Raw genomic sequence first — 24,741 nt, forward strand, 5'->3', positions numbered from 1 at the left:
TCCCTTCTGAAATGATCAAATACAAACACAACAATACGAATTTTATGCAACTGCTGTTTTTTTCAAGATTAACAGCGCTGGTTAAAAAATGGCGGTTAAAGTGTCGGCAGCCAGAAGCGAGGGAAATGGTATATTGTGATTTTGGAAAATGAGCACAAAACAAATCTACTGCTGTGGATGTAAATTGAGAGTCCTATATAACATGGCAGTTGGGTAAAGGAAATAAGCAAGGAGGATTTATTTCAGAAAGTGCTTGAAGAAATCGAAATCAAAGGCTAGGTTTGTGCTGAAAGAAATATTTAAATATTCATTAATGCTCATTTTCGAAATATGCCCAAAGATACAGCTCATTCCAGAATAAGTAACTGACAATGTGACCAAAAATCAGGAGATGTTTTTCAGGCTACAGGAGAACCAATGTACAGTACCCATACTGACATCCTGGCAAGTCAACATTCATAATTATACACCATTATAGGCAGTAGTAAGATTGCAGCTAGTGTGAAGGTATATTTTTAATGAACGAGTTTAAAAACAAATGTAGAAAATAGTGTGTGTGTGCATTTTTATATCTATCTATAGTTCTGTCCATCTATCAAATTACCTATGTCTGTTTATATCTATATACAGTGAGGGGAAAAAAGTATTTGATCCCCTGCTGATTTTTTAAGTTTGCCCACTGACAAAGGAATGATCAGTCTATAATTTTAATGGTAGGTGTATTTTAACAGTGAGAGACAGAATAACAATAAAACAATCCAGAAAAACGCATTTCAAAAAAGTTATACATTGATTTGCATATTAATGAGGGAAATAAGTATTTGACCCCTTCGACTTAGTACTTGGTGGCAAAACCCTTGTTGGCAATCACAGAGGTCAGACGTTTCTTGTAGTTGGTCACCAGGTTTGCACACATCTCAAGAGGGATTTTGTCCCACTCCTCTTTGCAGATCCTCTCCAAGTCATTAAGGTTTCGAGGCTGACGTTTGGCAACTCGAACCTTCAGCTCCCTCCACAGATTTTCTATGGGATTAAGGTCTGGAGACTGGCTAGGCCACTCCAGGACCTTAATGTGCTTCTTCTTGAGCCACTCCTTTGTTGCTTTGGCTGTGTGTTTTGGGTCATTGTCATGCTGGAATACCCATCCACGACCCATTTTCAATGCCCTGGCTGAGGGAAGGAGGTTTTCACCCAAGATTTGACGATACATGGCCCCGTCCATCGTCCCTTTGATGCAGTGCAGTTGTCCTGTCCCCTTAGCAGAAAACACCCCCAAAGCATAATGTTTCCACCTCCATGTTTGACGGTGGGGATGGTGTTCTTGGGGTCATTCCTCCTCCTCCAAACACGGCGAGTTGAGTTGATGCCAAAGAGCTCGATTTTGGTCTCATCTGACCACAACACTTTCACCCAGTTCTCCATCATTCAGATGTTCATTGGCAAACTTCAGATGGGCCTATACATGTGCTTTCTTGAGCAGGGGGACCTTGCGGGCGCTGCAGGATTTCAGTCCTTCACGGCGTAGTGTTACCGAGGGAGACTGACAGTTATTTTGTGTTTCTTCCATTTGCGAATAATCTCACCAACTGTTGTCACCTTCTCACCAAGCTGCTTGGCGATGGTCTTGTAGCCCATTCCAGCCTTGTGTAGGTCTACAATCTTGTCCCTGACATCCTTGGACAGCTCTTTGGTGCTCCTAATCTCAGCTCGTTACCTGTATAAAAGACACTTGGGAGCCAGAAATCTTGCTGATTGATAGGGGATCAAATACATGCAAATCAATTTATAACTTTTTTGAAATGCGTTTTTCTGGATTTTTCTGTTGTTATTCTGTCTCTCACTGTTAAAATACACCTACCATTAAAATTATAGACTGATCATTTCTTTGTCAGTGGGCAAACGTACAAAAGCAGCAGGGGATCAAATACTTTTTTCCCTCACTGTAATGTATGCACTATTATATTAAATACTGTGCAATCTGGTACTCACAGTTTCTACTATATTGGAAGTAAACATTGTACTCCAGGTATGGCCCTTATTTTTGTAATAATACAAAACTGAACAAAGAAAATTGAGTATTTATTATATTAAAGTATTATGGTTTCAATTGCACTGTAATATGTAAATTGGAATTTGTAATTTTGTATGCCTTGTGCTGCACTGTATTTTTGCACTTTGTGTTGCGCTTATATTTTGTAAGTCGTCCTGGATAAGGGCATCTGCTAAGAAAATAATAATAATAATAATAGTAAAGTGAAGTAGAAGCATCTGTGATTTTGTCACACTGTAACATGTCTACTTCACTATACACTAAAACACTTTAACAGGTCTTCCGTGTCATATATAAATGGCCCATTCTGTATGTGTATTCAACAAAAATTTTAGATTAGGGCAATAACAATACAATACAATAGAGGTGGAAGATGATGGAAATCGATTGTGTTGATGATGTCATTTTTACAGACTTGTTTGCAGATTGCTCTGACCTATAGGAAATGGATCTAAGGCTGCACTGAGTTCTTAATGTGCTTCATTATGAATTACTGACCATTATATTTCTAGCACCAACTATTTTGTATTATTGTTTGATATTCTGCAGTTCAATGTGAGAGAGTCGCAGAGTAATTGCCCCCAAAATTATCATTGTTCTGTAGTTTAAAATACAATATAAAGTAAGTGTTTGAATTGGAATTTGTGATTGGCAGATGCGGTCAAAGTTCAGATGTGGTCCGTCTTTGGTTAGTACTGTGCATGCAGAAAAATTGCACAAATAATCACCAGTGACATTAAAGAAAACATGATCTGGTATTTCACCTATCAACTAAAGATTCCATTGCCTTATGAGAAATCCCATTTAAACAAAATGTAATAGCAAACTAAATGGATGTTGCCAATTAAATTGTGCCCTATATTACCCATGCAGTACGTCCATCTAGCAAAGAGCATATTGTGGGTTTATGAGTACATATTGTCTGGTTAGGTTTACATAAAAGACTGCATGTGTTCTCAACAAATCAGATGAACAACTTGTGAACACAGCGGGAGAATGCACTTGTTAAAACGTCCAATTTACTTACTTCCAAGGCTTGCTCATTACATTTAACTCAACACTGCTTCAGTCCTATCTTGGCTGTTTGCTTGTTATCAGGGACACCAATGCCAGTAAGTGACAGTCTATCTACAGTGATGTTAGAGAGTGGCATTTCAAGCAAATGTTTCATAAAAGTGATGACACATTGGCATAATTTTTGTTACTCTATACTGATTTCTACTATACTGATACTATTAAATCCATCTGATTCCTAATTAGGGAAAATACCAAATTATCAACTGTGTAATGTATTATTGTTTTGATAATCATCCCTATTCTATATTTGTTATGTTTGTCAGATACAGGGAGTAATTGTTCATTACAAATCTGTACTGAGTGGGAAAAAGTATTTAAATAAGAGAGGAATGTCACTCTTGATATTAAAAGGAGTAAGTGGGGCATCACCCTAAAATAACTTAAAACTAAATAAGTCTTTCAAAACTGTGTTCTCTGTCATCATCATTAGCACAGGTTTTAGTAGGCAGCATCACTTACTTTCAGTTTCTGAAAATGTTTTCTTCAGAGACAAACTATTGCCAGGCATACTTATTGCAGTAAAAATAGTTGCCCCCTTTCTTTTTGGTACAACCAGTGTGAGTCATCTCTCAGAAGAAGTTTATTTTTTTGTTTTGTTTTCCACAGCATGGTCAGGGGACTGGGCAGACCAGTTATTCTAGAAAACTGCTGTTTAATTAGTAAAACATATTTCTTCTGTTTCTTTAAAAAAGAGCATTGAATGTCAGTATAAGACTGTATCAGATTTTATGATTAAATGAAAAAAAGCAATTAAAGCAATAGGGGCCCCTGTATTAAATGCTGAGTCATGGTCACCTGACAGAATGTAGTATCACAGCAATCCTGACTTGTACCACAAAGTGCTCAGATGTTAAAAATAGTTTAATCTAATATCCTTGAGAGAATTTTTGTATTGTATACAGTCATCTGAAAGATTATGAGGAATTACTCACTGAATCAATGGGAAGCAATGGATTTCCTTATAGCCTCTTCCTAGTAACCACCTGCATCTTAAATTGTTCCAAGGCCACATATCCTATAATGAAAAGCGCTTGTGTAGTCAAGTCTTTCACACCTGTTCTGATGGTGAAACACATTGCATCCCAACTAAATACGTAACTATGGTTACAGCTTATTTGCAGCCCAGCTAATTTAGCACTGTCCCATGTGTGTGTATGTATGCATGTGTGTGTATCTTGTGGAGGTCTTCACCCAGCAGTGGATCAATATAGGGTGATATATAGGGTGATGTATATGTGTGTGTGTGCTTGTGTGTGTGTGTTTAGCTTCTAAAATTCTTAAACATATGAACCATTATTTTTCTTCCGTTTCCTCCGCTCTACAGGCTGACCCTAAGGAACTAATAAAACTCGTCACAAAACATGTTTCTGAAAATACAACGGCCACATGGCCTGAAGACCTGGAGAAACTGATTGAGCAGCTACAGATCTACAATGAGCGTCTGACGGACTTCACCCAGGCACAGATACTGCAGGGTCTTGGCAGAGGGGTGGATGTGCAGAGGTTTTCAGCTGACAGCCAGTATAAGCGAGAAACTATACTAGGCTTGGCAGAGTAAGTTGTACACTTGCAAATATTTTTTGATTTACTATCCAGAGCTGCAAGAACTAGTCAAAAATAATATTGGGTGTTGTATAATCATAGTCAACTTGTGGTCTAATTTCTAATGGGGAAATAAATTATGTACATTTATTAAGTTGTGCAGTGTGCTGAACGCCCATGTTGCTATAGCCCTGAAACACCATGTTAATTACACATTTTGAAGTAGTCACATTACACTCACACATCTCCCCCATACACAAACACTCCAGTTTGATGATAATACATAAAATGGTACATTTAGACGTCTGTGTACTTATGCATTCTGTTACTCTCAAAACAGTAATAAGTATGGGTATTAGTGTGGATCTCAAATTACACTCAAAACCGCATTGTTTGTAAAGATTGTTTTGGAGTGGAAATGTTACGGAGAAATGTATTAATGATTATTATTGATATAACTGAATGTAATGCAATCTGTATTTAGAACCTTGGAAGAAAATGTCTACAAGATCTCCCTGTCTCTTGCTCAACGGTACAATATTCTTCTCTGGGAAGTTTACATGACACATCTGGAATTCCTCTTCACTGACAGTGGGTAAGCATCCCTTGATGATAAATGGGGGAAAATCATTAATGCATTGAAAGGCAAACCTGTCAATAAATCCCAAGGGGGCGTGAGTGTTGCTGATTGCTAATGGGTTAGTCAATTAGTAGAATTATAGCTGAATATTATGCGCTATTACCTCAACACGGTGAGTAAACAGAATATGAATTTGCATATTAATTTGTTGAGAGCTTAGTGGATGTTGTGTACAAAGTAGCAGACACTTCAGTACGTAGTGTTGCACATATTTGTAATTTCATTGAAATTCCGACTAAACAGGTTACACTCTGTAAGATTAAGCCTTCCCATCTATAATTGGTGACAGCTTTTGCAAGTTTTAATTTTATTGTGTGCAGATTAACAACGCTCTTGTGTGTAATGAGAAGAAATGTCAATTAGAAAGCTATACAGGTGGCCATCTCAGTCAACAGATCTATCAAGTTGGTTATTACCCTTCATGTCTCACTTGTTGGCCGGTGATGAATGAATCATGCATCTGGGAAAAACATATTTCATATTACCTAAAAGAACATGTAAATACCTGGGATGATAGAACATGATTGAGCTGTTTAAAGATTTTTCACTTGAGAAAATGTAAAAAAAAAAAAAAAAAAAAAAAAAAAAATTCCAATTCCAATTGGCATTCTATTCTGGTTTTGGAAAAAATAGATATATTTATGTGATAATCTAATTCATTGTATTCATCATGCAGCTAACATTGGACCCTGTGGGTTTCATAAGATTCATACAAATAAAACAAAAATAATGGCACATTTTCTTCACACATTCCCATGTACTAATTAAATATGTAACATTTTAAATGATAAAACTGTTTTGTAAAATATGATAAAATTACAACAGTTTATCATACTGCAATGGCTTATGGCATCATTAATCCTTTGCATGTGTCTTGTTAACCTTTCAATTATATAGTAATGGTGTGTCAGCCAATTTTGCCTTGAATTGGGAATTATTCAGAATTACTTTTACTTCTGATGAACATTTTCCTTTAAATCCAAGATGTATGCCAGGCTTCTGTTTGACTTTCAAATATGAAAAGTCATTAATTTATTTAGAAGCAACTAAAACGGGATTATTGTCAGAACACTTGCAATTATCTTATTGTGTTAATAGTTTGCATATACATTAGTGTATTGGTATAAAGTTCAGGCCCTTGATCTGGTTATACGTCTCACTTTAAAGCCACAATAAAGCCATTCAACTATCCCAATTCACTTTCCTGTCTAATACAGGGCTATATAGAACCGCATTGTAGGTTGACAGGTTTGCTGAAATCTTACAGTTACATAAAACGACCATCGAAAGCTTGTTTGAGGTACAACGTTGTATAGCATGTGAAGTAAGGAGTGCCCACTTGAGTTTGAACCATACCATCACTGGTGTGCTGTCGAGCACTTCATGCCACGCCGTCAGAGTGACAAACCCACTGTGCCAAAAGACTAGTCTCCCAATGCGGGAGTTTATACACCCTGCTGAATTCAGAGGGATCACGACCGCATCACCATAATGAGCTCATGTACACAATTAGCCCTGTTACACTTGCATTATTTGTTTTTATTTAAAACAAATAAAAGCATTCTGCATGTCAGTAGATTTTATTTGTTCTGACCTGTTCATGTGAACATTGTGTACCAGTATAAATCCTTTGTGACTTTGTGACTAATTTAGGCATTTTCTTGCTTATTTAGCAGTAAAACTTAAATCTTAATACAAAGAAATGTACTGAACAAATTGCATTATGTATAGTCTTGTAGACTAGACAGTTTGGTCCATGGCTTTTTATAAAGCAGACATAATTACCCCATTGTCACCTGCTTTTCTCCCCCTTCCTCCTACATAGAGTATCATCATCATTCAAGCTACAGAACAAAAACAACTGAACTTGAATATTCTTGATAGATTTCACTTTGCAATTTAATTAAGCATCTGCATTTGATCAAATGCTGTATAAAAGAAGGTAGATTCAAATACAAAAATAAATGATTCTGGCCTTCATTATAATGTATGAGTTTGCTGCCGAGTTTAGAAACACCAGCTGTGTAATACTGCTCAAATTAAAAAGGAAATGTTCAGTACAGAATACGTGTTTTGTAAATCAGGCTGTTTCAAATGCTCAAATACATGTTAAGTATTTATAAGACACCACACATAATCAGTTGTACAGCATGCATAGGAAAATCAAGACCCCATTAGCTGTTATCACACTCACAAGACATCTTCCCATACAGGTGTGTAGCATTGTGTTAAAAAGGAGACGTATCTGTACTGGTATATTAAATTATGATCAAGTCATAGATAAGAGGTGAGATACATTAGCAATATTCAGAAGGAAAATGTGGATGATAATCTTATCACACAGTTATTTGAATATAAATGTGAAAGACCAAATTACACAATAAATATTACTAGAGTTATGTTTAACTTGTTTCTGTGGTACCAGGAAAATAATTGTGATATCAATTGCCACATAATTAATGGGTTTATGGTGTAAGAGTTCTAGTTTCTACAGTTTTTTTTTATTTATTTTTTATTTTTTATAAAAAGTATTGTTGAATACATCTCAAATATTCAAATCACAATTCAGTTATATTGAATTTGTACTGAATTCATTTTGTTGCCTTTAAAACATCTCTGATGTTCAGGATGAAATAATCAGGACAAATTATGCATAGGTGATATAATCGCACATCATATTTCTTTGATTTAACATGTTCATTTCTCTTTTTTTATCTCATTGTTATTATCAACTCATTGTTTGTTGCTTCAAAACTAGATGTATTGTTTTGAAGCTACTGAGTTGTTTCAGAGCAGTTTATATTGATTAGGTGGGTGAGTGACAGTCCTCTGTGTGATCCTGCAGAAAAGGAAAAATGATCAAATCATGCTGGCCTTTTCAAGCTGAAGTATCTTAACTTGTTATAGTTCATTGATATATATTGGTGTGTGTGTGTATGTGTTTGTAACTGCTGTGAGAGTAGTGGGTGGTGTGATTCCCTTCCTTCCATTTCTTTCCTACTAATATTGACTGAGACGTATGTTTGTATTACAACCCGTAGTTCCCCCTCTGATGAGTCAATTGGAACGCTATATCAGACAATCATACATTCTAGATCATTATTTAAAATTTAGGGTATAAGAAAAAATATATATATACACTTAGTTTGCTATGTTTTTAGTTTCATGGGAAACTGGGGGACTTTATATTTGGTAGAAGACTTCAGTGTCTTTTTGTAAGTGTTTTTGTCTTGAAACTCTCACAAGCCTTTGATTGCTTCAAAGCCATAATTGAAGTCCAATCTGAAACTTAATAAATGATTACAGTTCATCTCTGTAATGTATTTTTAGGGTGACGGCTAAATAAAATATAAAGTATAAATGAATACTGTAAGGAAATACTATTTTTTCCATCCCAATACTGCTCAGATGTCCTGTACTGAAAGAGATAATAGCACTTTATTTTATATTTATATATATATATATATATATATATATATAATTATACAGTGAGGGAAAAAAGTATTTGATCCCCTGCTGATTTTGTACATTTGCCCAGTGACAGAGAAATGATCAGTCTATAATTTTAATGGTAGGTGTATTTTAACAGTGAGAGACAGAATAACAGCAAGAAAATCCAGAAAAACGCATTTAAAAAAAGTTATAAATTGATTTGCATGTTAATGAGGGAAATAAGTATTTGATCCCCTATCAATCAGCAAGATTTCTGGCTCCTAGGTGTCTTTTATACAGGTAACGAGCTGAGATTAGGAGCACTCTCTTAAAGGGAGTGCTCCTAATCTCAGCTCGTTACCTGTATAAAAGACACCTGTCCACAGAAGCAATCAATCAATCAGATTAAAAACTCTCCACCATGGCCAAGACCAAAGAGCTGTCCAAGGATGTCAGGGACAAGATTGTAGACCTACACAAGGCTGGAATGGGCTACAAGACCATCGCAAAGCAGCTTGGTGAGAAGGTGACAACAGTTGGTGCGATTATTCGCAAATGGAAGAAACACAAAATAACTGTCAGTCTCCCTCGGTCTGGGGCTCCATGCAAGATCTCACCTCGTGGAGTTTCAGTGATCATGAGAACGGTGAGGAATCAGCCCAGAACTACACAGGAGGATCTTGTTAATGATCTCAAGGCAGCTGGGACCATAGTCACCTAGAAGACAATTGGTAACGCACTACGCCGTGAAGGACTGAAATCCTGCAGCGCCCGCAAGGTCCCCCTGCTCAAGAAAGCACATCTACAGGCCCTTCTGAAGTTTGCCAATGAACATCCGAATGATTCAGAGGAGAACTGGGTGAAAGTGTTGTGGTCAGATGAGACCAAAATCGAGCTCTTTGGCATCAACTCAACTTGCCGTGTTTGAAGGAGGAGGAATGACCCCAAGAACACCATCCCCACCGTCAAACATGGAGGTGGAAACATTATGCTTTGGGGGTGTTTTTCTGCTAAGGGGACAGGACAACTGCACCGCATCAAAGGGACGATGGACGGGACCATGTACCGTCAAATCTTGGGTGAGAACCTCCTTCCCTCAGCCAGGGCATTGAAAATGGGTCGTGTTTTGGGTCATTGTCATGCTGGAATACCCATCCACACAGCCAAGGCAACAAAGTTGTGGCTCAAGAAGGAGCACATTAAGGTCCTGGAGTGGCCTAGCCAGTCTCCAGACCTTAATCCCATAGAAAATCTGTGGAGGGAGCTGAAGGTTCGAGTTGCCAAACGTCAGCCTCGCAACCTTAATGACTTGGAGAGGATCTGCAAAGAGGAGTGGGACAAAATCCCTCCTGAGATGTGTGCAAACCTGGTGGCCAACTACAAGAAACGTCTGACCTCTGTGATTGCCAACAAGGGTTTTGCCACCAAGTACTAAGTCGAAGGGGTCAAATACTTATTTCCCTCATTAACATGCAAATCAATTTATAACTTTTTTGAAATGCGTTTTTCTGGATTTTGTTGTTCTTATTCTGTCTCTCACTGTTAAAATACACCTAACATTAAAATTATAGACTGATCATTTCTTTGTCAGTGGGCAAACATATAAAATCAGCAGGGGATCAAATTATTTTTTCCCTCACTGTGTATATATATATTATTATTATTATTATTATTTTATTTTTTTATTATTATTATTTCTTTTCCATTTTTGATTAAGCCAAATATTGGTTCATTCAATCAAATATTGGTTCATTAGCTGTGTGAGTAATATTGCACATTAGTGCTAATTAATAGGATCTAATATTACATTTTGCACAGTAGCTAATATTTCGGTGCTCAAATTTACTGCCCTTAAGAATTTTGTAGGTTATGTAAAAATAAATATATATATTTAAAAATGCCAGATGTTTATTATATTTTTAACCTCCATGTATTACTTCTTCTTTCATTCATTGTTCCATTTCAGTGTTGAATTTTATCATGAATCTTAATTTACAGACCTCTGAATGTAAAATTATTATGGAAATTATTAGTATGATTTTCAGGGCAAAGACATCCCACACAGCATAACCATTTACATTAGGTGCCAATGACAGGATTAAAATGTACTTTTTCTAATTTATTGATAACAGAACTCTTTAAAGCATTTCCGTTCATCAAAATTCAAGGGACACGGAGCTTGAATATTTATCACTTTCGGGAATGTTGTTTATCTTGGCCAAAAAGACATTCAATTAGGAAAAAGTGCACATGTAGTCCAATTTGAAGTTCCAAACTCAGTTAGCATAAATTATGTAAATATAATCAAATAAGAATTACACCAGAAAACTTGAGGGGTGCTAAACTAGTATTATATATTGGGTATGTGGTAATTCATGACAGTGGGGATTGCAAGTGTTGTTGTTTTTGTTTTTTTTCGTCTTCATTCATTACTTTCATTATGCTTCTCTTTTTAAGGCAGCCCAACTTAAAAATTAAATTAAAGACAATCTTCAGCAGCTGAAGGTCAATCATTTTAAAATAACTGAGTCACGGTTCCGCAACCATGTGTTTTGTAAAATAAGCGGCTTTCCCATTCTAAGTCAATAAGCCCCACCAAACTACAAAACTTTTCCTAATGCCTTTTAAAAACCGGCATACCGGCATTGTCCAACATAAGCTTGCGTTCTGACATTCTCAGTCGAGGATTTCACGGTTTTCATGTTGTCCTGTAGAACATGACATTTCCCTTAAGTCAGAGTAATATAAGAAAAAAGCTAGCTAAAATTAGATTTTTATTTATTTATTTACTCCCACCCCCCAGCAATTGTCTTGTGAAATTTGAAAATCAGGGTTCTGTCATTGCATTGATACCTTTAAGGCTGTATTGTGAAGCATTATCTTGTTTGTTTTAGGCTTTCCACGAAGGACATTGAAAGCAGAATGGAGGCTCTCTGTCTTCTGGAGACATTAAAAAAGAATCCAGAAATGTTTCTTGAGCACATGACCAAGTATGTCTATCCCACCATTGAAGGCACTGACCTGCTCCGGCTGCTCTACTATTTCTCCCTGCTTGAAAGCTGTGGCTGTTCGGATTTTGCCCAAAACACCATTAAACCAGATACCCATGTAAGACTTCTTAAGAAGCTGAAGGTGGTGGCAACTGGTAGGTAACAGTTTAAGTATTCAGATAGATAGACCACATGTTAGGTAGATAGATATAATACACTCTTTAATATTAAAACTACCCACCCAACATAAACCCTGCTCACATTTGGTGAGTACTGCTTTTGTTGACATACAGTACTGTGCAAAAGTTTTAGGCAGTTGTGAAAAAATGCTGTAAAGTAAGTGCTTTCAAAAATAGACGTTAATAGAGTATATTTATCAATGAACTAAATGCAAAGTGAGTGAACAGAAGAAAAATCTAAATCATATCCATATTTGGTGTGACCACCCTTTGCCATCAAAACAGCATCAATTCTTCTAGGTTCACTTGCACAAAGTTAGCGATTTTGTAGGCATATAGTCAGGTGTATGATTAAACAATTATACCAAACAGGTGCTAATGATCATCAATTCAATAAGTAGGTTGAAACACAATCATTAACTGAAACAGAAACAGCCGTGTAGGAGGAATAAAACTGGGTGAGGAACAGCCAAACTCAGCTAACAAGGTGAGGTTGCTGAAGACAGTTTACTGTCAAGTCATACACCATGGCAAGACTGAGCACAGCAACAAGACACAAGGTAGTTATACTGCATCAGCAAGGTCTCTACCAGGGAGACATTTCAAGGCACACAGGGGTCTCCAGATTTGCTGTCCAAGTTCTTTTGAAGAAGCACAAAGAAACGGGCAACATTGAGGACCGTAGACGCAGTGGTCGGCCAAGGAAACTTACTGCGGCAGATGAAAGACACATCATGCTTACTTCCCTTCGCAATCGGAAGATGTCCAGCAGTGCCATCAGCTCAGAATTGGCAGAAAACAGTGGGACCCTGACACACCCATCTACTGTCCAGAGAAGTCTGTTCAGAAGTGGCCTTCATGGAAGACTTGCAGCCAAAAAGCCATACCTCCGACGTGGCAACAAGGTCAAGCAATTCAACTATGCATGAAAACACAGGAACTGGGGTGCAGAAAAATGGTAGCAGGTTCTCTGGACTGATGAGTGAAAATTAGAAATATTTGGCAGTTTTTCGCCGAAGGGCTGGAGAGTGGTACACAAATGAGTGTCTGCGGGCAACAGTGAAGCATGGTGGAGTTTCCTTGCAAGTTTGGGGCTGCATGTCTGCAAATGGAGTTGGGGATTTGGTCAGAATGAATGGTCTCCTCAATGCTGAGAAGTACAGGCAGATACTTATCCATCATGCAATACCATCAGGGAGGCATCTGATTGGCCCCAAATTTATTCTGCAGCATGACAACGACCCCAAACATACAGCGACAGTCATTAAGAACTATCTTCAGCGTAAAGAAGAACAAGGAGTCCTGGAAGTGCTGGTATGGCCCCCACAGAGCCCTGATCTCAACATCATCGAGTCTGTCTGGGATTACATGAAGAGAGAGAAGCAACTGAGGCTGCCTAAATCCACAGAAGAGCTGTGGTTAGTTATCCAAGATGTTTGGGCCAACCTACCTGCTGAGTTCCTTCAAAAACTATGTGCAAGTGTACCTAGAAGAATTGATGCTGTTTTGAAGGCAAAGGGTGGTCACACCAAATATTGATTTTGATTCTGTTCACTCACTTTGCATTTAGTTAATTAATAAATATAATCTATTAACATGTCTATTCTTGAAAGCATTCTTACTTCACAGCATTTTTTCACACCTGCCTAAAACTTTTGCACATTACTGTATTATGATAAAAACAGCTTTTGGGAACAAGTATCAATGTTCTTGTCATGACAATGCACCCCACAGCCTTGCTGTAAATTACATGAATTCTTCAAACATTGTGTTCGAGAAGGATAATAAGCTTTTGAACCTAATAAAGCTGAACACACAACTCACCGATTGATGCCTGCACAATGTAAGAGGCGAATCGTAAACATGTGTCAGTATCGCAACAGCTTACAGAGCAAACATGTAACATGATCTCCATGTTCCCTTCATGTGCTATAACTAAAATATTCAGCATACAAGACAGTGCTTTCTATTCAAATATCTGTTCATAAAATGTGTTTGCACTGTCAAGCAATTCTATGCATATCAATATGGTAGAAGATTCAGTCAGTGTGCAGAATTGTACCTGTCTGCAACAAATCTCATTTTCAAAATGGTAAAAAACACAAAGCAAAATATGCCTTTTTATGTCTGATTTAACTTTTTCAAGGTTATTTATTTATTTATTTATGCTCAGTGTATAAGCTTCTCTTGAATGAGGGAGATGCTGTCAGCCTACCTTTTGTTTCCAACACTGATTTATATATTTCAGGGTTGAACTACAGAAAACTGACAGATGAGGATTCGAACCCTCTGGAGGCCCTGCAGCCCGTTCTGACCAGTCAGAATGTGTTATCTATTTCTAAACTGGCCTCCCGGTTGCCCAACAAAGATGGAAGTATGTTGTCAGCTAGCAGTGTGCATGCTGTGTGGCTGGGCAAACTCTTCTGGAACGGAGACCCTCAGGTCCTGAAAAAGCAGCCTCAGTGTGAACCAGAATACCTACATGCGTATGATACCTGTGCAAAGTATTTCGAAAGGTTGTTTCCAGCTGACATTATCGTCCTCATTGATGGCATGACATTTTCTCCTGAAGCAACAAATCTGGTAAGTTGTCTGTTATCCTGTTTCAAATCCTTAGTAAAGGGAAATTTAAAGCAGCTTGCTGTGTGCAGTTGTCAGTTTTAGATTAACTAATTCTTCAACACCACATTCATTGTGTAACCTCAGAAGACTGAGCCCAGTGCCAGTCCATATAGAATTTGTTGCCACAGAAAGGTAAAATGACACATTTTGTAGTGTGGGTAGCAAGAGAATCCTTGTGTTGATCATATTTGTGGCTCTGCTCTCCTGTGAGGTGAGACTGGCTACACGGTGTCTTGATTTGTTATATAAAGCCTTAGGAAAAGGTTAGCTGCCACACTTAGGTATGACATTTTGAATTGTAATTCTGTAAAAAGGGTTCAGAAGCACTAATAATTAAACAAAGAGATTGCTGTAAGCAGACATTGTGTTATATATTAAAACATAACTGTTTTGCTCAGAGTGACACACAGTTTGTCAATGGGAGAATTGTGGCCTGCACTGAAAATGTTGTAACATTTTTTTCCTTACCCACGAAGCTTGCTTCTCTCATTGTAATGTGAAATTCTCACTGACATTTTCTCATTGTTGAAGATTATCTCATGGTACATTATTTATAGAACACTCCACTGCTCGTCCTTTGTGAGTGTGAATATAGACTTGATTAAACCTACTTTTCTAATTAGTATGTTTATAAATGCCTCTACCTCTGAATCTTCATTTCTTATGTGTTAAATATTTTTAGATAATTTTCTTTTAAATCAAGTACAGTGATCTATTACTAATTGTAATAAAGTTGTTAACATGTGTGTTAAATTATGTTTTGGGAAATATAGTGTAAAGTTAAAGTACAATATGGAAATAACTGCCATGACAATTAGATCTTAAACAAACAAACTTCTTTCTAGCATACTTGGGAGAAAGGACAACCAGCCGCAGTCTGTATTGACAAAGTGTTATTGACCTTAATTAGTCAGCAAAAACAACCACAACCAATCAATTGTGGTCATTTTAACCTGAGCTCAAGCAGCATCCTATTTACTAAGTATATAGTGTCTTGAAAATACCTTTTATATTATAACCTTGAAGTTATACCATTGAAGTTGAAAGCGCTTGTAATGCTTGCTTTACAGACCAAAAGCGGTTTATTTTCACCACTTATATATAATAATATGACAGGGTATTAATATAAAATTGTGCTTTTATAAGTAAAGTGCAGTACAAAAACAACTTTGAATTTGCGTATTTAACAGTACAGATTAAACAGTGTTGTTTATTTATTTCTTGAAACGGCCCATGGCTGGATGTATAATTATACATAAAAAGCACAACAGAGCATAAGAGCTGACACTACACATTTGTGTTGTATTTTAAAGTAGAGGATATACAATACTGTGCTTTCCAAACATTCTTTCATCATATCTAATTTAAGTTTCTCAAGTACTGCTAATTTGGAACTGGCAGATCCATATGGTGTGTATTGATCAACAGTGCAAAATACATGCATAGTTTTAATTCTTCAGAAAGTGCAATCTGATTGTCTCCTTTTGCAGAATCAACTAAATTAAGGTTCACCTAAAAAGGTTGACTCCTCGTGTCCCAATGGCCTTTTTACCTTGAGATTATTACTGTAAATGCCACTCACTGGAGATGCAGATAAGCTCAGAATTAAACCCAAAATCAATACTAAGTGTTGAAATGAAGAAGTCACTTTAACTTGATCTATCATTGCCTCAGTATTTCAGCTGGAAAATTTTACTTCTAAACCATTTGCTTCTTCATGTAATCGATGCTTCCTTCATGCAAGCCAAGATCAGCTTCACAGGCTATAATCAAAATGCACTGTAAGAGTCAACCTTAACGGGGGGACCAGTGACACTACTGTCTATAACACCAATTGATTGCTTGTGTACAGTGTCAATCATAGTTGAGACTGCTTGCAATCCCAAATGTGATGTGCAGAAAATCAATATAGATGGAGTTGTTTTATCATGTTGAAACAGGACTGTGGTGCTTTTACAATAATCAACTCATTTTGGTTGTAGCCACTGACCTAAACAAAATGTCCAAAAATGTAAAATTATGAAATTAGTTGCTGAGTTTTATTTAGATGTATTTAGTTCAATGTAGCATGTGCAGATGGGAGCCCCTGCTTGGATTCGAACCGCACCGTCACAGTCACACATCAGAGCTCTCTGCACCACTCAGCTCCAAACAGCAGAGTGACGAACCAGCTTCTCCAACACATCCTCCCAACAGGAGATTACACACTATACTGAATTCAGAGGGATTGCCTCACTGTAATGAGCTCATGTACACAATAAGCCCCGTTACATACACTTGTATTCACACACTTAATCTGAAATAGTTGGTGATTTGTTTAGTTTAATAAACACTGTTAAATAAGTATTGTTGTTAGGCTATAGTTGTATAACAATTTCACATGTTTAAATTGTTTATACTTTGTTGAAATGAATTCAGTCTAAATAAAACTTGAAGGTTTCCAGTAGATTTAAAGGTGTTATTAAGGTGGGTTGGTGCAATTTGAGGCTATTGGCTCTTGATTCCTGTGGATTGAGAATTAAAAGTTTACACACTTCAAGTTTTAGCTGAACAATTTATCAAGTAAATTATCTGTTATAATATGTTATCTGTTCATTTAAATGCATCACCATATAATTAATGAACAAGTGTGTGTCATGGTATGCCCTGACATCGTTAAATAAGAACATACATTTTTGGCAGGGATATGTTGTACATCTTAATGGTATGCCTATTAGAAATTACATGGTTGGAGCGATCTGAAGGGTTGCTTCATGACTATTTACTAGAAAGTAGACATATACATATATAATGTGTAGCATCATCATCAGCCTTTATCAATCCACTTCTGAATGAAGGCCTCCCCAAGATGTTTCCACTTGTTTCCATGTACAGGGTCTCTTCTCCAGGTCATGCCAGCACAGCTTCTTATCCATTCAGTAGCTTCTCTGTCCTTCTTGAAGTATGTCTGGCCAATTTAACACTTTCACTCTTCCAATGATGTGTGTATGAGAGGGGTACTTTTTTTTTTTTTTTTTTTAACTGAAATACAGAGAAGAACTGCAAAGGAACTGAACCTGTCTTGATCATTTCCTTACTGTGATTTTTTTTTCATTCATCCCGGCTGCCTTTCCTGGGCAAATTAAATGACACATTGTATAGTTCATTGCTTACCTAATTGAATCTATTTCTTCTCTGTGTTGTTTTCATTTTTTTACGCAGTTGACTGTTGAGACCAGGTTGGAAATAACTAAAAGAGCCCTGAAAGCAGTAAAACAAATAAGTGATAAACTGAAGAAAAAAAACATGGATGAGAGCAGCCACCTTGCTGAAAATTCCCCAGGCAGCTTTGATGAGGCTCTGAATCACCTCCAGCAATCAGTGGCTCATCTGGAAACACTCAGTCACAGCTTCATTCTCTCCCTGAAGAATAGTGACCAGGTAATGAGAAATGATGCTACTTTGTCCTGCAATGTTGTGTAGTCTGTCTGTGTTTGGGTTACAAAGCCACACATACTTTTTTTTAACAGTCCACATGTAAATGTACAACCTCACTTGTAGGTGACTACTTTGATTTAAAACAATCAATCTATCTCAGCTTAAATTGGGAGTCCTTAATTGCCAGGATATTGTGCAGCCCTGGACTGAAAATGTTTACCTTGGTTTTGATTTTGTGGTAGAAGATCGTATTAAAGTAGGGGCAAGGGGGGTGTTAAAAATTATTATTTGGTGATCATTTTATAACCCTTCCTAAATCTTTAAGGATTGGGTTCAAGTGAAAGCTTTATATCCTTCATTTTCTCTAAACAAGTTCTATTTTAGTGCTGTGTACTGAGAAAATGGGACTGTTGAGAAATGTACTGGAACATATAGAATCCAAGTCTTTCTTCTGATAAATGTGATCATTTTCTTGAATGTCATAAAATCCAATATTCTGACCTTAAGCAACAAAGTACAATCTGTGTGACTGTAGTTCTGCACTAAGCGATTCTCTTCAAAACAACAAAGAAAAAGGAACGAGCAAAGGCAGGCTAGTACACTGTCGTTACTCAAATCATTAAAATACCTGGAAGGGATTGATCTTGCTCTTCTTTAATTCTATCTTCAATTTAGTGCCTTCAAAACAATTTCAAGAAGATGAAAGACTCTGATCGTTTGACCTTAGACTATATTATGTAAGGGGCTAAGTAGCAGTACAATTAATTGCATTGTTGTGATTGTGTACACAGCTCAAGATTAAAGAAAACCAACAAAGTTAATGTATCTTTCATTTACAGGAGTTGCTACAGAAGTACAGTCATGTCTATGACTTGTCCAGGTCTGAAATTGAAAAGGTTCATGAATTGGCAGTAACCATGTCAACAGACGGGCAGCCTCTTGACTATATCCAGCAGCTGCTTCAGGCTGCTACGGGGCCTTTAGATATCTCCCCCAAGGCGGTGGTGCAGGATGCGGTCCAGAGAATTGTTTCGGCACTGAGGTATGTGCAGAAATAATCTCAATTTAATCAATAGAACTTCTGTAAGGCTTTGCATTCATTTTATTACATACAGAATATTTTTCATGATCACTGGTCACTTTAAAACAGGAATGTATTTCTTTTTGCACTTCCCCTTGTTTCTATTACAGTTTGTTTGTTTGAATAAAGCTCTTACCTTCATCAACAAATGCCAGATATGTTTCTCTCAGTAAGAGCTAAGGCGGTGGACTGCAGTGTAGTTTAAATGGTTTTGTTTGATCTTCTGGTGCTTGACCTTCTTGAAGCACAATCTTTTTTGCTAAGAGTAGTCCAAGAACCGCTAACTGTGCAGTGGTCTTTTATTAACCTTTAACAAGTGGATTCTGTCCTGAATTGACTGAGATATGGGCATTGCAACCTTAACATTGTACCCTTCTCAAGTCAATAGCTTACATTATATAAATAATGTGTTGTGGTGGTAAACAAACCGGGGGAAAAAAAAACATTATTCAACCTTCTTAAGAGAATCTTGTATCAAACCCCATTACATAAAGTGAATCTGGTGCTCAAAAAAATAAAATGAATAAAATCAAGGAGAGACTTTTAAGTTGTTCACACTCAGCTCAAGCAATTCAGTCTGTGGTGGCAATCAAATTTAGTTTCTTCAATCTTTCAATGTAATCATTACTTCCTGTTACTCTAGTTTGTTAGGAAAGATTCTTCTTCTTCTTCTTCTTCTTCTTCGTCTTCGTCTTCTTCTTCGTCTTCTTCGTCTTCGTCTTCTTCTTCGTCTTCTTCGTCTTCTTCTTCTTCGTCGTCTTCGTCTTCGTCTGAGGGTTTTCAAGAAGAAGGGGAGAATGGAGACAGGATGTTTATTCTTAGGAGAAGTAGGGTGGGGTTTTTGGTAGAGGAGTGGACTTGCCTGTCCATCATGAATGTCTATTGCAGGACTGAGCACATGACACTAAGCAGACCAGTACATATTTTCCAGTGTGATTGTACCATTTGTGTTTTTCTAATAATGTAAGGTTGTAGAAATGGTGCAAAGCATCACTATACAATTCACAAGCATTGTTACACTTGATCCTGCTTTAGTCATTATGCATACAGTTCCTTTTATGTAATTAAGCTCTTGTAAGACCTTTAGCTTAGAATTCCCATCGGGTAGATAATTCTCCCACATTTCAAGTGTGTGTGTCTGTGTGTAGGTATAGATTGTATGTATTTGTGTATGTGTCACACATATAGGTATCTTAAAGACAAAGATGATTTTTTTATTATTAAATCAAAATGTGTAAATAGCACAATATAATATTCAGTTATAAAATAGTTTTTAGTCGGTCAAAGGTTCATGTTAATTATTAACTTCAATCTGCCATTGTATTTGCCATTCACAGATTGCATACTTATATAATATTGAGAACTAAGGCTGTTTATTTACACTAGGTGAGTCATGAATTTAAATTGATTTCCATTTATATAAATGCAATTTAACATTTTCTTCTCACAGTATATTGCTGTTATCTGCTTGATTTCAGCTGCAACATTTAGTAAACATATACTTCTAATTTGAATAGATTACAGTAAGGGGGAAAAAAAGTTAATTTCCAGTTCAGAATGCAAACTCATTTCTGTATTCAACTAAATGTGATGCTGATATCAAGTTCACTCACTGGGATGACTGCCAGCGACATTCAGAAAAAATGTCTGTAAAATACAGAAATTAGGTTACTTTCATCTAAATTAAGTGCCTTGCTTTTGAGGTTTCAATGTTATAATATATATATATATATATATATATATATATATATATATATATATATATATATATATATATATATACTATTTATAAGGAACTGGCAGATAGAGTTCTATTGCTGCATTTCTTGAGAAGTATACCAATACCCAGAAAATCTTCAAATAATGCATCTCCTCAGTCAACCCCTTGTTGAGTACCATCTGGAAAAGCTGTAGCATTTGAGGTTATGTACTTTATTATGTATATATGCTATTGCCTAGAGGCCAAATGCAGTACATAGCTAAACTGTGCACAGTTTAAGAATTCTAAAATGCAAGGCATATCCTTCAATTAGCAATTTCCTGTGGTTCAAAACTCATCTTACTGATTTAGTGGTGCTGTGAATAGGTGTGGAAACCTATTACACTTGAGTTTATTCACTAGTCATTGCGGATTCTGATTGTGATTAATTAACTTTTTAAGATGCACAGTATACCATCTGGACATTACAATATTTACTTATTTATTTATCCGTTGTATAACCAAGGGATTGTGAATTAAAATTACTATTAAAAAACAAGGAATACAGGGACAGGCTTTAACTAGTCCTAACATGACCCGTAAAATGTCTGTCTCATTGCATGTCAAGTTCATATTCCCAGTGCCTATTTTGTCCTCATCCTCATGATGATTGAAAGTCATTAAAACTCTACAGAATAGTTGGCATGTAAACTGGTTTTGAGAGCTGAAATGTAGCAAAGTAACTTGCAAGGCTGCCTACCCTCTTACTTACTGTATTAATGAATTTCGTACCTTAAGGTAGTTGTTAAAATTCTATGAAGCGATTGAATCTCAGCCATAGTGTAGGACAATATCTCCAGTTCAGCATAGGAAAAAAGAAAAGCTGTAATAATTATATAAAAGTTCTAGTCTGTTTGTTTGATGCTGACATGTAGGCCAGTGCTTAAAACAGAATTTTACTTAGTTCAGTGTAGAATTATTATTAGAATTATTTTAAATCCATTTTCCAGTACTAATCACTGAAAAGTTGTCATTCACCAGATGACTACATAGTCCCATTAACATGTATGTTAGTGATAATAAAGGATTCTTGTCATGGTCTACTTGTCCTAGTTGCCTGAGGGAACAGAAGTAAATTCATATGCTGGCAATATGCAATATTTACACTTACGCGAAAAGTTTGTGGTTTACTTTTTTAATCAGAAAAGGAATAATATTAAAACTTCCTTTTTATAAATGCAAGACTGGATCCTTGTTTCAGGGTACAGTGGTAGGCTGTCATTATGAATGATAACAGACTGATTCATATCTGTTACGTTTGATTGTCTCTTCTCCTGTTTTTTCAAGGACTGCACGCAGAACATTGAAGGTCTGATTGACCTAAGTATTTGTCTTACCTTGATTTGCTTTGGGCTGTTTTTTTCAGCTAGCTGGATATGACTCATTTCAAAGTTTTCTGTGCCAACATTAATCATCTTTCTCCATTTTTTCTTGTCACTGGCATCTATTTCCCTTATGTCAGTTAAGATAAGTTCCCATATATGACTGCATGGTGAGTTACCACAGCTCTTCAAATGTAATGTGTGTGTGTGTGTGTGTGTGTGTGTGTGTCCTTAGGTACACATAAAACAAAAAAAAAGATATTCTGTATGAAACATTTGCATGAAAATCAATGTTTTATTTAATGGACCAACAGGTAACGTAAAATGGGTATCTATGCAAACAAAAACGTCTGAAGCGGGCAGAGGAAATGATCTTGGAGAAGTCACACCAATTGGTAGTTGATGTCTAATACTTTCAAAGCCAGCAATCGCCATATTGCTAATATCAATTTTGTAAAATATTTCCATATCAAAAGAGACTGTAAAGAGATGTCTTCAAGAATCTATTATAATGTGATGCTGCAGCTAGAAAACCTTCAGAAAACTGTCAGAAATACCTTGAATGGGCACTAAACAATGAAGATAGGTCACAAGAGCACTGGATCAGAGTGCTGTGTATACATGAAACAATATCTGAAATTGCTCACCTCCCAGAGGAAAAACAAGTGAGCGATTGTCAAAAGGTTGTGTAGTACCTGTAATAAAACATGGAAGCTGTAATATGAATTCTGCAGGTGCCCAGACATGAGGTTTTGGAAAAGGCACAGTGTTATTCTATTCTTCAGTGTCAATGTCAATTCCCTCAGGGAGTCATCTGGTGGGTGAAGGGTTGTTTTGTGTTTTTATTTTTCTCTTCTCAAAATAATGACCCTGCACACATATCCACATGAAATCTAAATTACTACCAAGAAAAGAACAACAGGTGTCGAAACTGATGCGTTGCTCTCTCCAGTATCACAACCCCCCACTGAAACGTTTTGGTGAGAAGAGTTGGTATTAAAATCAAAACAAAAGACAACAACCTCTGATACCTCTGATGCATTTTCTTTTAAGAACGATAATATTTTTCCACCTCCATCAATAATTTATTCTGAGTTTTCTTTGTATTTCCTTTTGATACGATTACCAGGTGATCCCCTAACTTTCACAACCACCATGTTGATCAAATGTTAGTAAATGGAATGGAAGAGCTTCCCTTTGCTGGTAATGAGTTGCTCTACAAGTTTTGTGCTATGCAGACATTTGTTAGTTTTTTTGTGAGGGGCAACACTGACTGTTTTGTGATATTGATATAACTACTTTACATATAAATACTTTTTTTCCTAGCACATTTTACACTATGTTCTAGAACACATCCTAAAATGATGTATACATGACACAAAGTTGATTTTCTGAAAAATGTAGTGTATGGTCCAAAGGGTGTATTGTGTTGGGTCCACTCTGCAGAGGGGGCTGTCATTTCTCCACACCTCTGGGACTCTCGTATACGGCTTAAACCCTGCAGGACTTGGCACTGTCAGTGTGAGTCATATGTTTTCCAAGTGGCATTAAAGCTTTGCTGATTTCACTCCTGTTCTCAGTGTGAAGAGAGGCAACCAGCTTGATAGCAGGTCTTCGACTTTGAGAATGCTGCTGTGTGTATATCTTCAGGTTTACCAGTTGTGCAAGCAGGGCAGACAGACATGTTGCGTAAGAATTGGCATTGTAAGTCACCTTATAAACAAGGGACAGAAAAGTTTCTCAAAAATAACTAAAATATCACAAAACTAATTTTACAAATAAATGGCATGCATAGCTACACACGATTTGTTATGATAGTACTTTTGTAATATGAAATAAATCAATAAGCTAAATAGGTCAATTGCAATAGAACATAATGTAACATATGCTCCTTTTTTGTCTGTCTGTATGTTTTTTGTAATCTGAAATCATACATATTCTAAATCGACTCCTGCATAAACCATTTGGATGGGTGTATACCCACAGGTAGTTATGGTATTATGATTGCTAACAGTCTGAACTTAAATAATACCTAAATCAGAATGCAGTTTTTGTTTAAGTTTAAGTTCTTTAGATTTTAGTTTTGTTGAAATGTAATTGTCATTTGTGTCCTTTCTGTATTCACTATGTAAATTTCTAACAAATGGAAATACAATATCTCAGATTCATTACCACACTGAAATTGCAAGGAATATTAATATTAAACAAGTACAGTATCTGGAATAACTACGATTGATCATGTGATTTTGTTTCACTTCTTTTCTTATTCAAGTATTCTCTCATATCCTGTGGTAGTCTTCATGCCGTTTATTTGATTAAAAGCGAAAATGTATTTTTACTTTACCTGAGAAATGAGGTACATAGATTCATTAACAGTTTAATTATACTATACTGATACAGCACTTACCTTGTAGCACCTGCAATTGTAATGGAAATAATTTTAGGATGATAAGAATTTTATATGGCTATGAAAAAGCTGTTTCTGGTAGTGGTTCAATTTTTTTTTTTGCTAATCCTATTAAGCAGATTTAGTCCACATTGCAGAAGTAGAAGGGGGTAGCTGACTTTGACTTGTGTGCCTGAAAAAGAAAAAGGAAAAAAAGCAAACCGGTTAATAATATGCCTTGGAG

General features: G+C 36.5%; 1 protein-coding gene across 1 annotated transcript in view; it reads left to right on the forward strand.

Annotated features, from left to right (window-relative positions):
* nbas (NBAS subunit of NRZ tethering complex) overlaps window positions 1–24,741 on the forward strand; it is a 198,510-nt gene that overhangs the window by 121,744 nt on the left and 52,025 nt on the right. The window contains exons 41-46 of the mRNA XM_066705652.1: window positions 4,452–4,681; window positions 5,154–5,264; window positions 11,636–11,886; window positions 14,159–14,493; window positions 17,734–17,952; window positions 18,789–18,991. Of these exons, the coding sequence (XP_066561749.1) occupies window positions 4,452–4,681; window positions 5,154–5,264; window positions 11,636–11,886; window positions 14,159–14,493; window positions 17,734–17,952; window positions 18,789–18,991 (1,349 nt within the window). The remainder of the gene's footprint in view (window positions 1–4,451; window positions 4,682–5,153; window positions 5,265–11,635; window positions 11,887–14,158; window positions 14,494–17,733; window positions 17,953–18,788; window positions 18,992–24,741) is intronic.

This window comes from Amia ocellicauda, chromosome 1 (genome assembly GCF_036373705.1).
Source record: "Amia ocellicauda isolate fAmiCal2 chromosome 1, fAmiCal2.hap1, whole genome shotgun sequence".
NCBI lineage: Eukaryota > Metazoa > Chordata > Actinopteri > Amiiformes > Amiidae > Amia > Amia ocellicauda.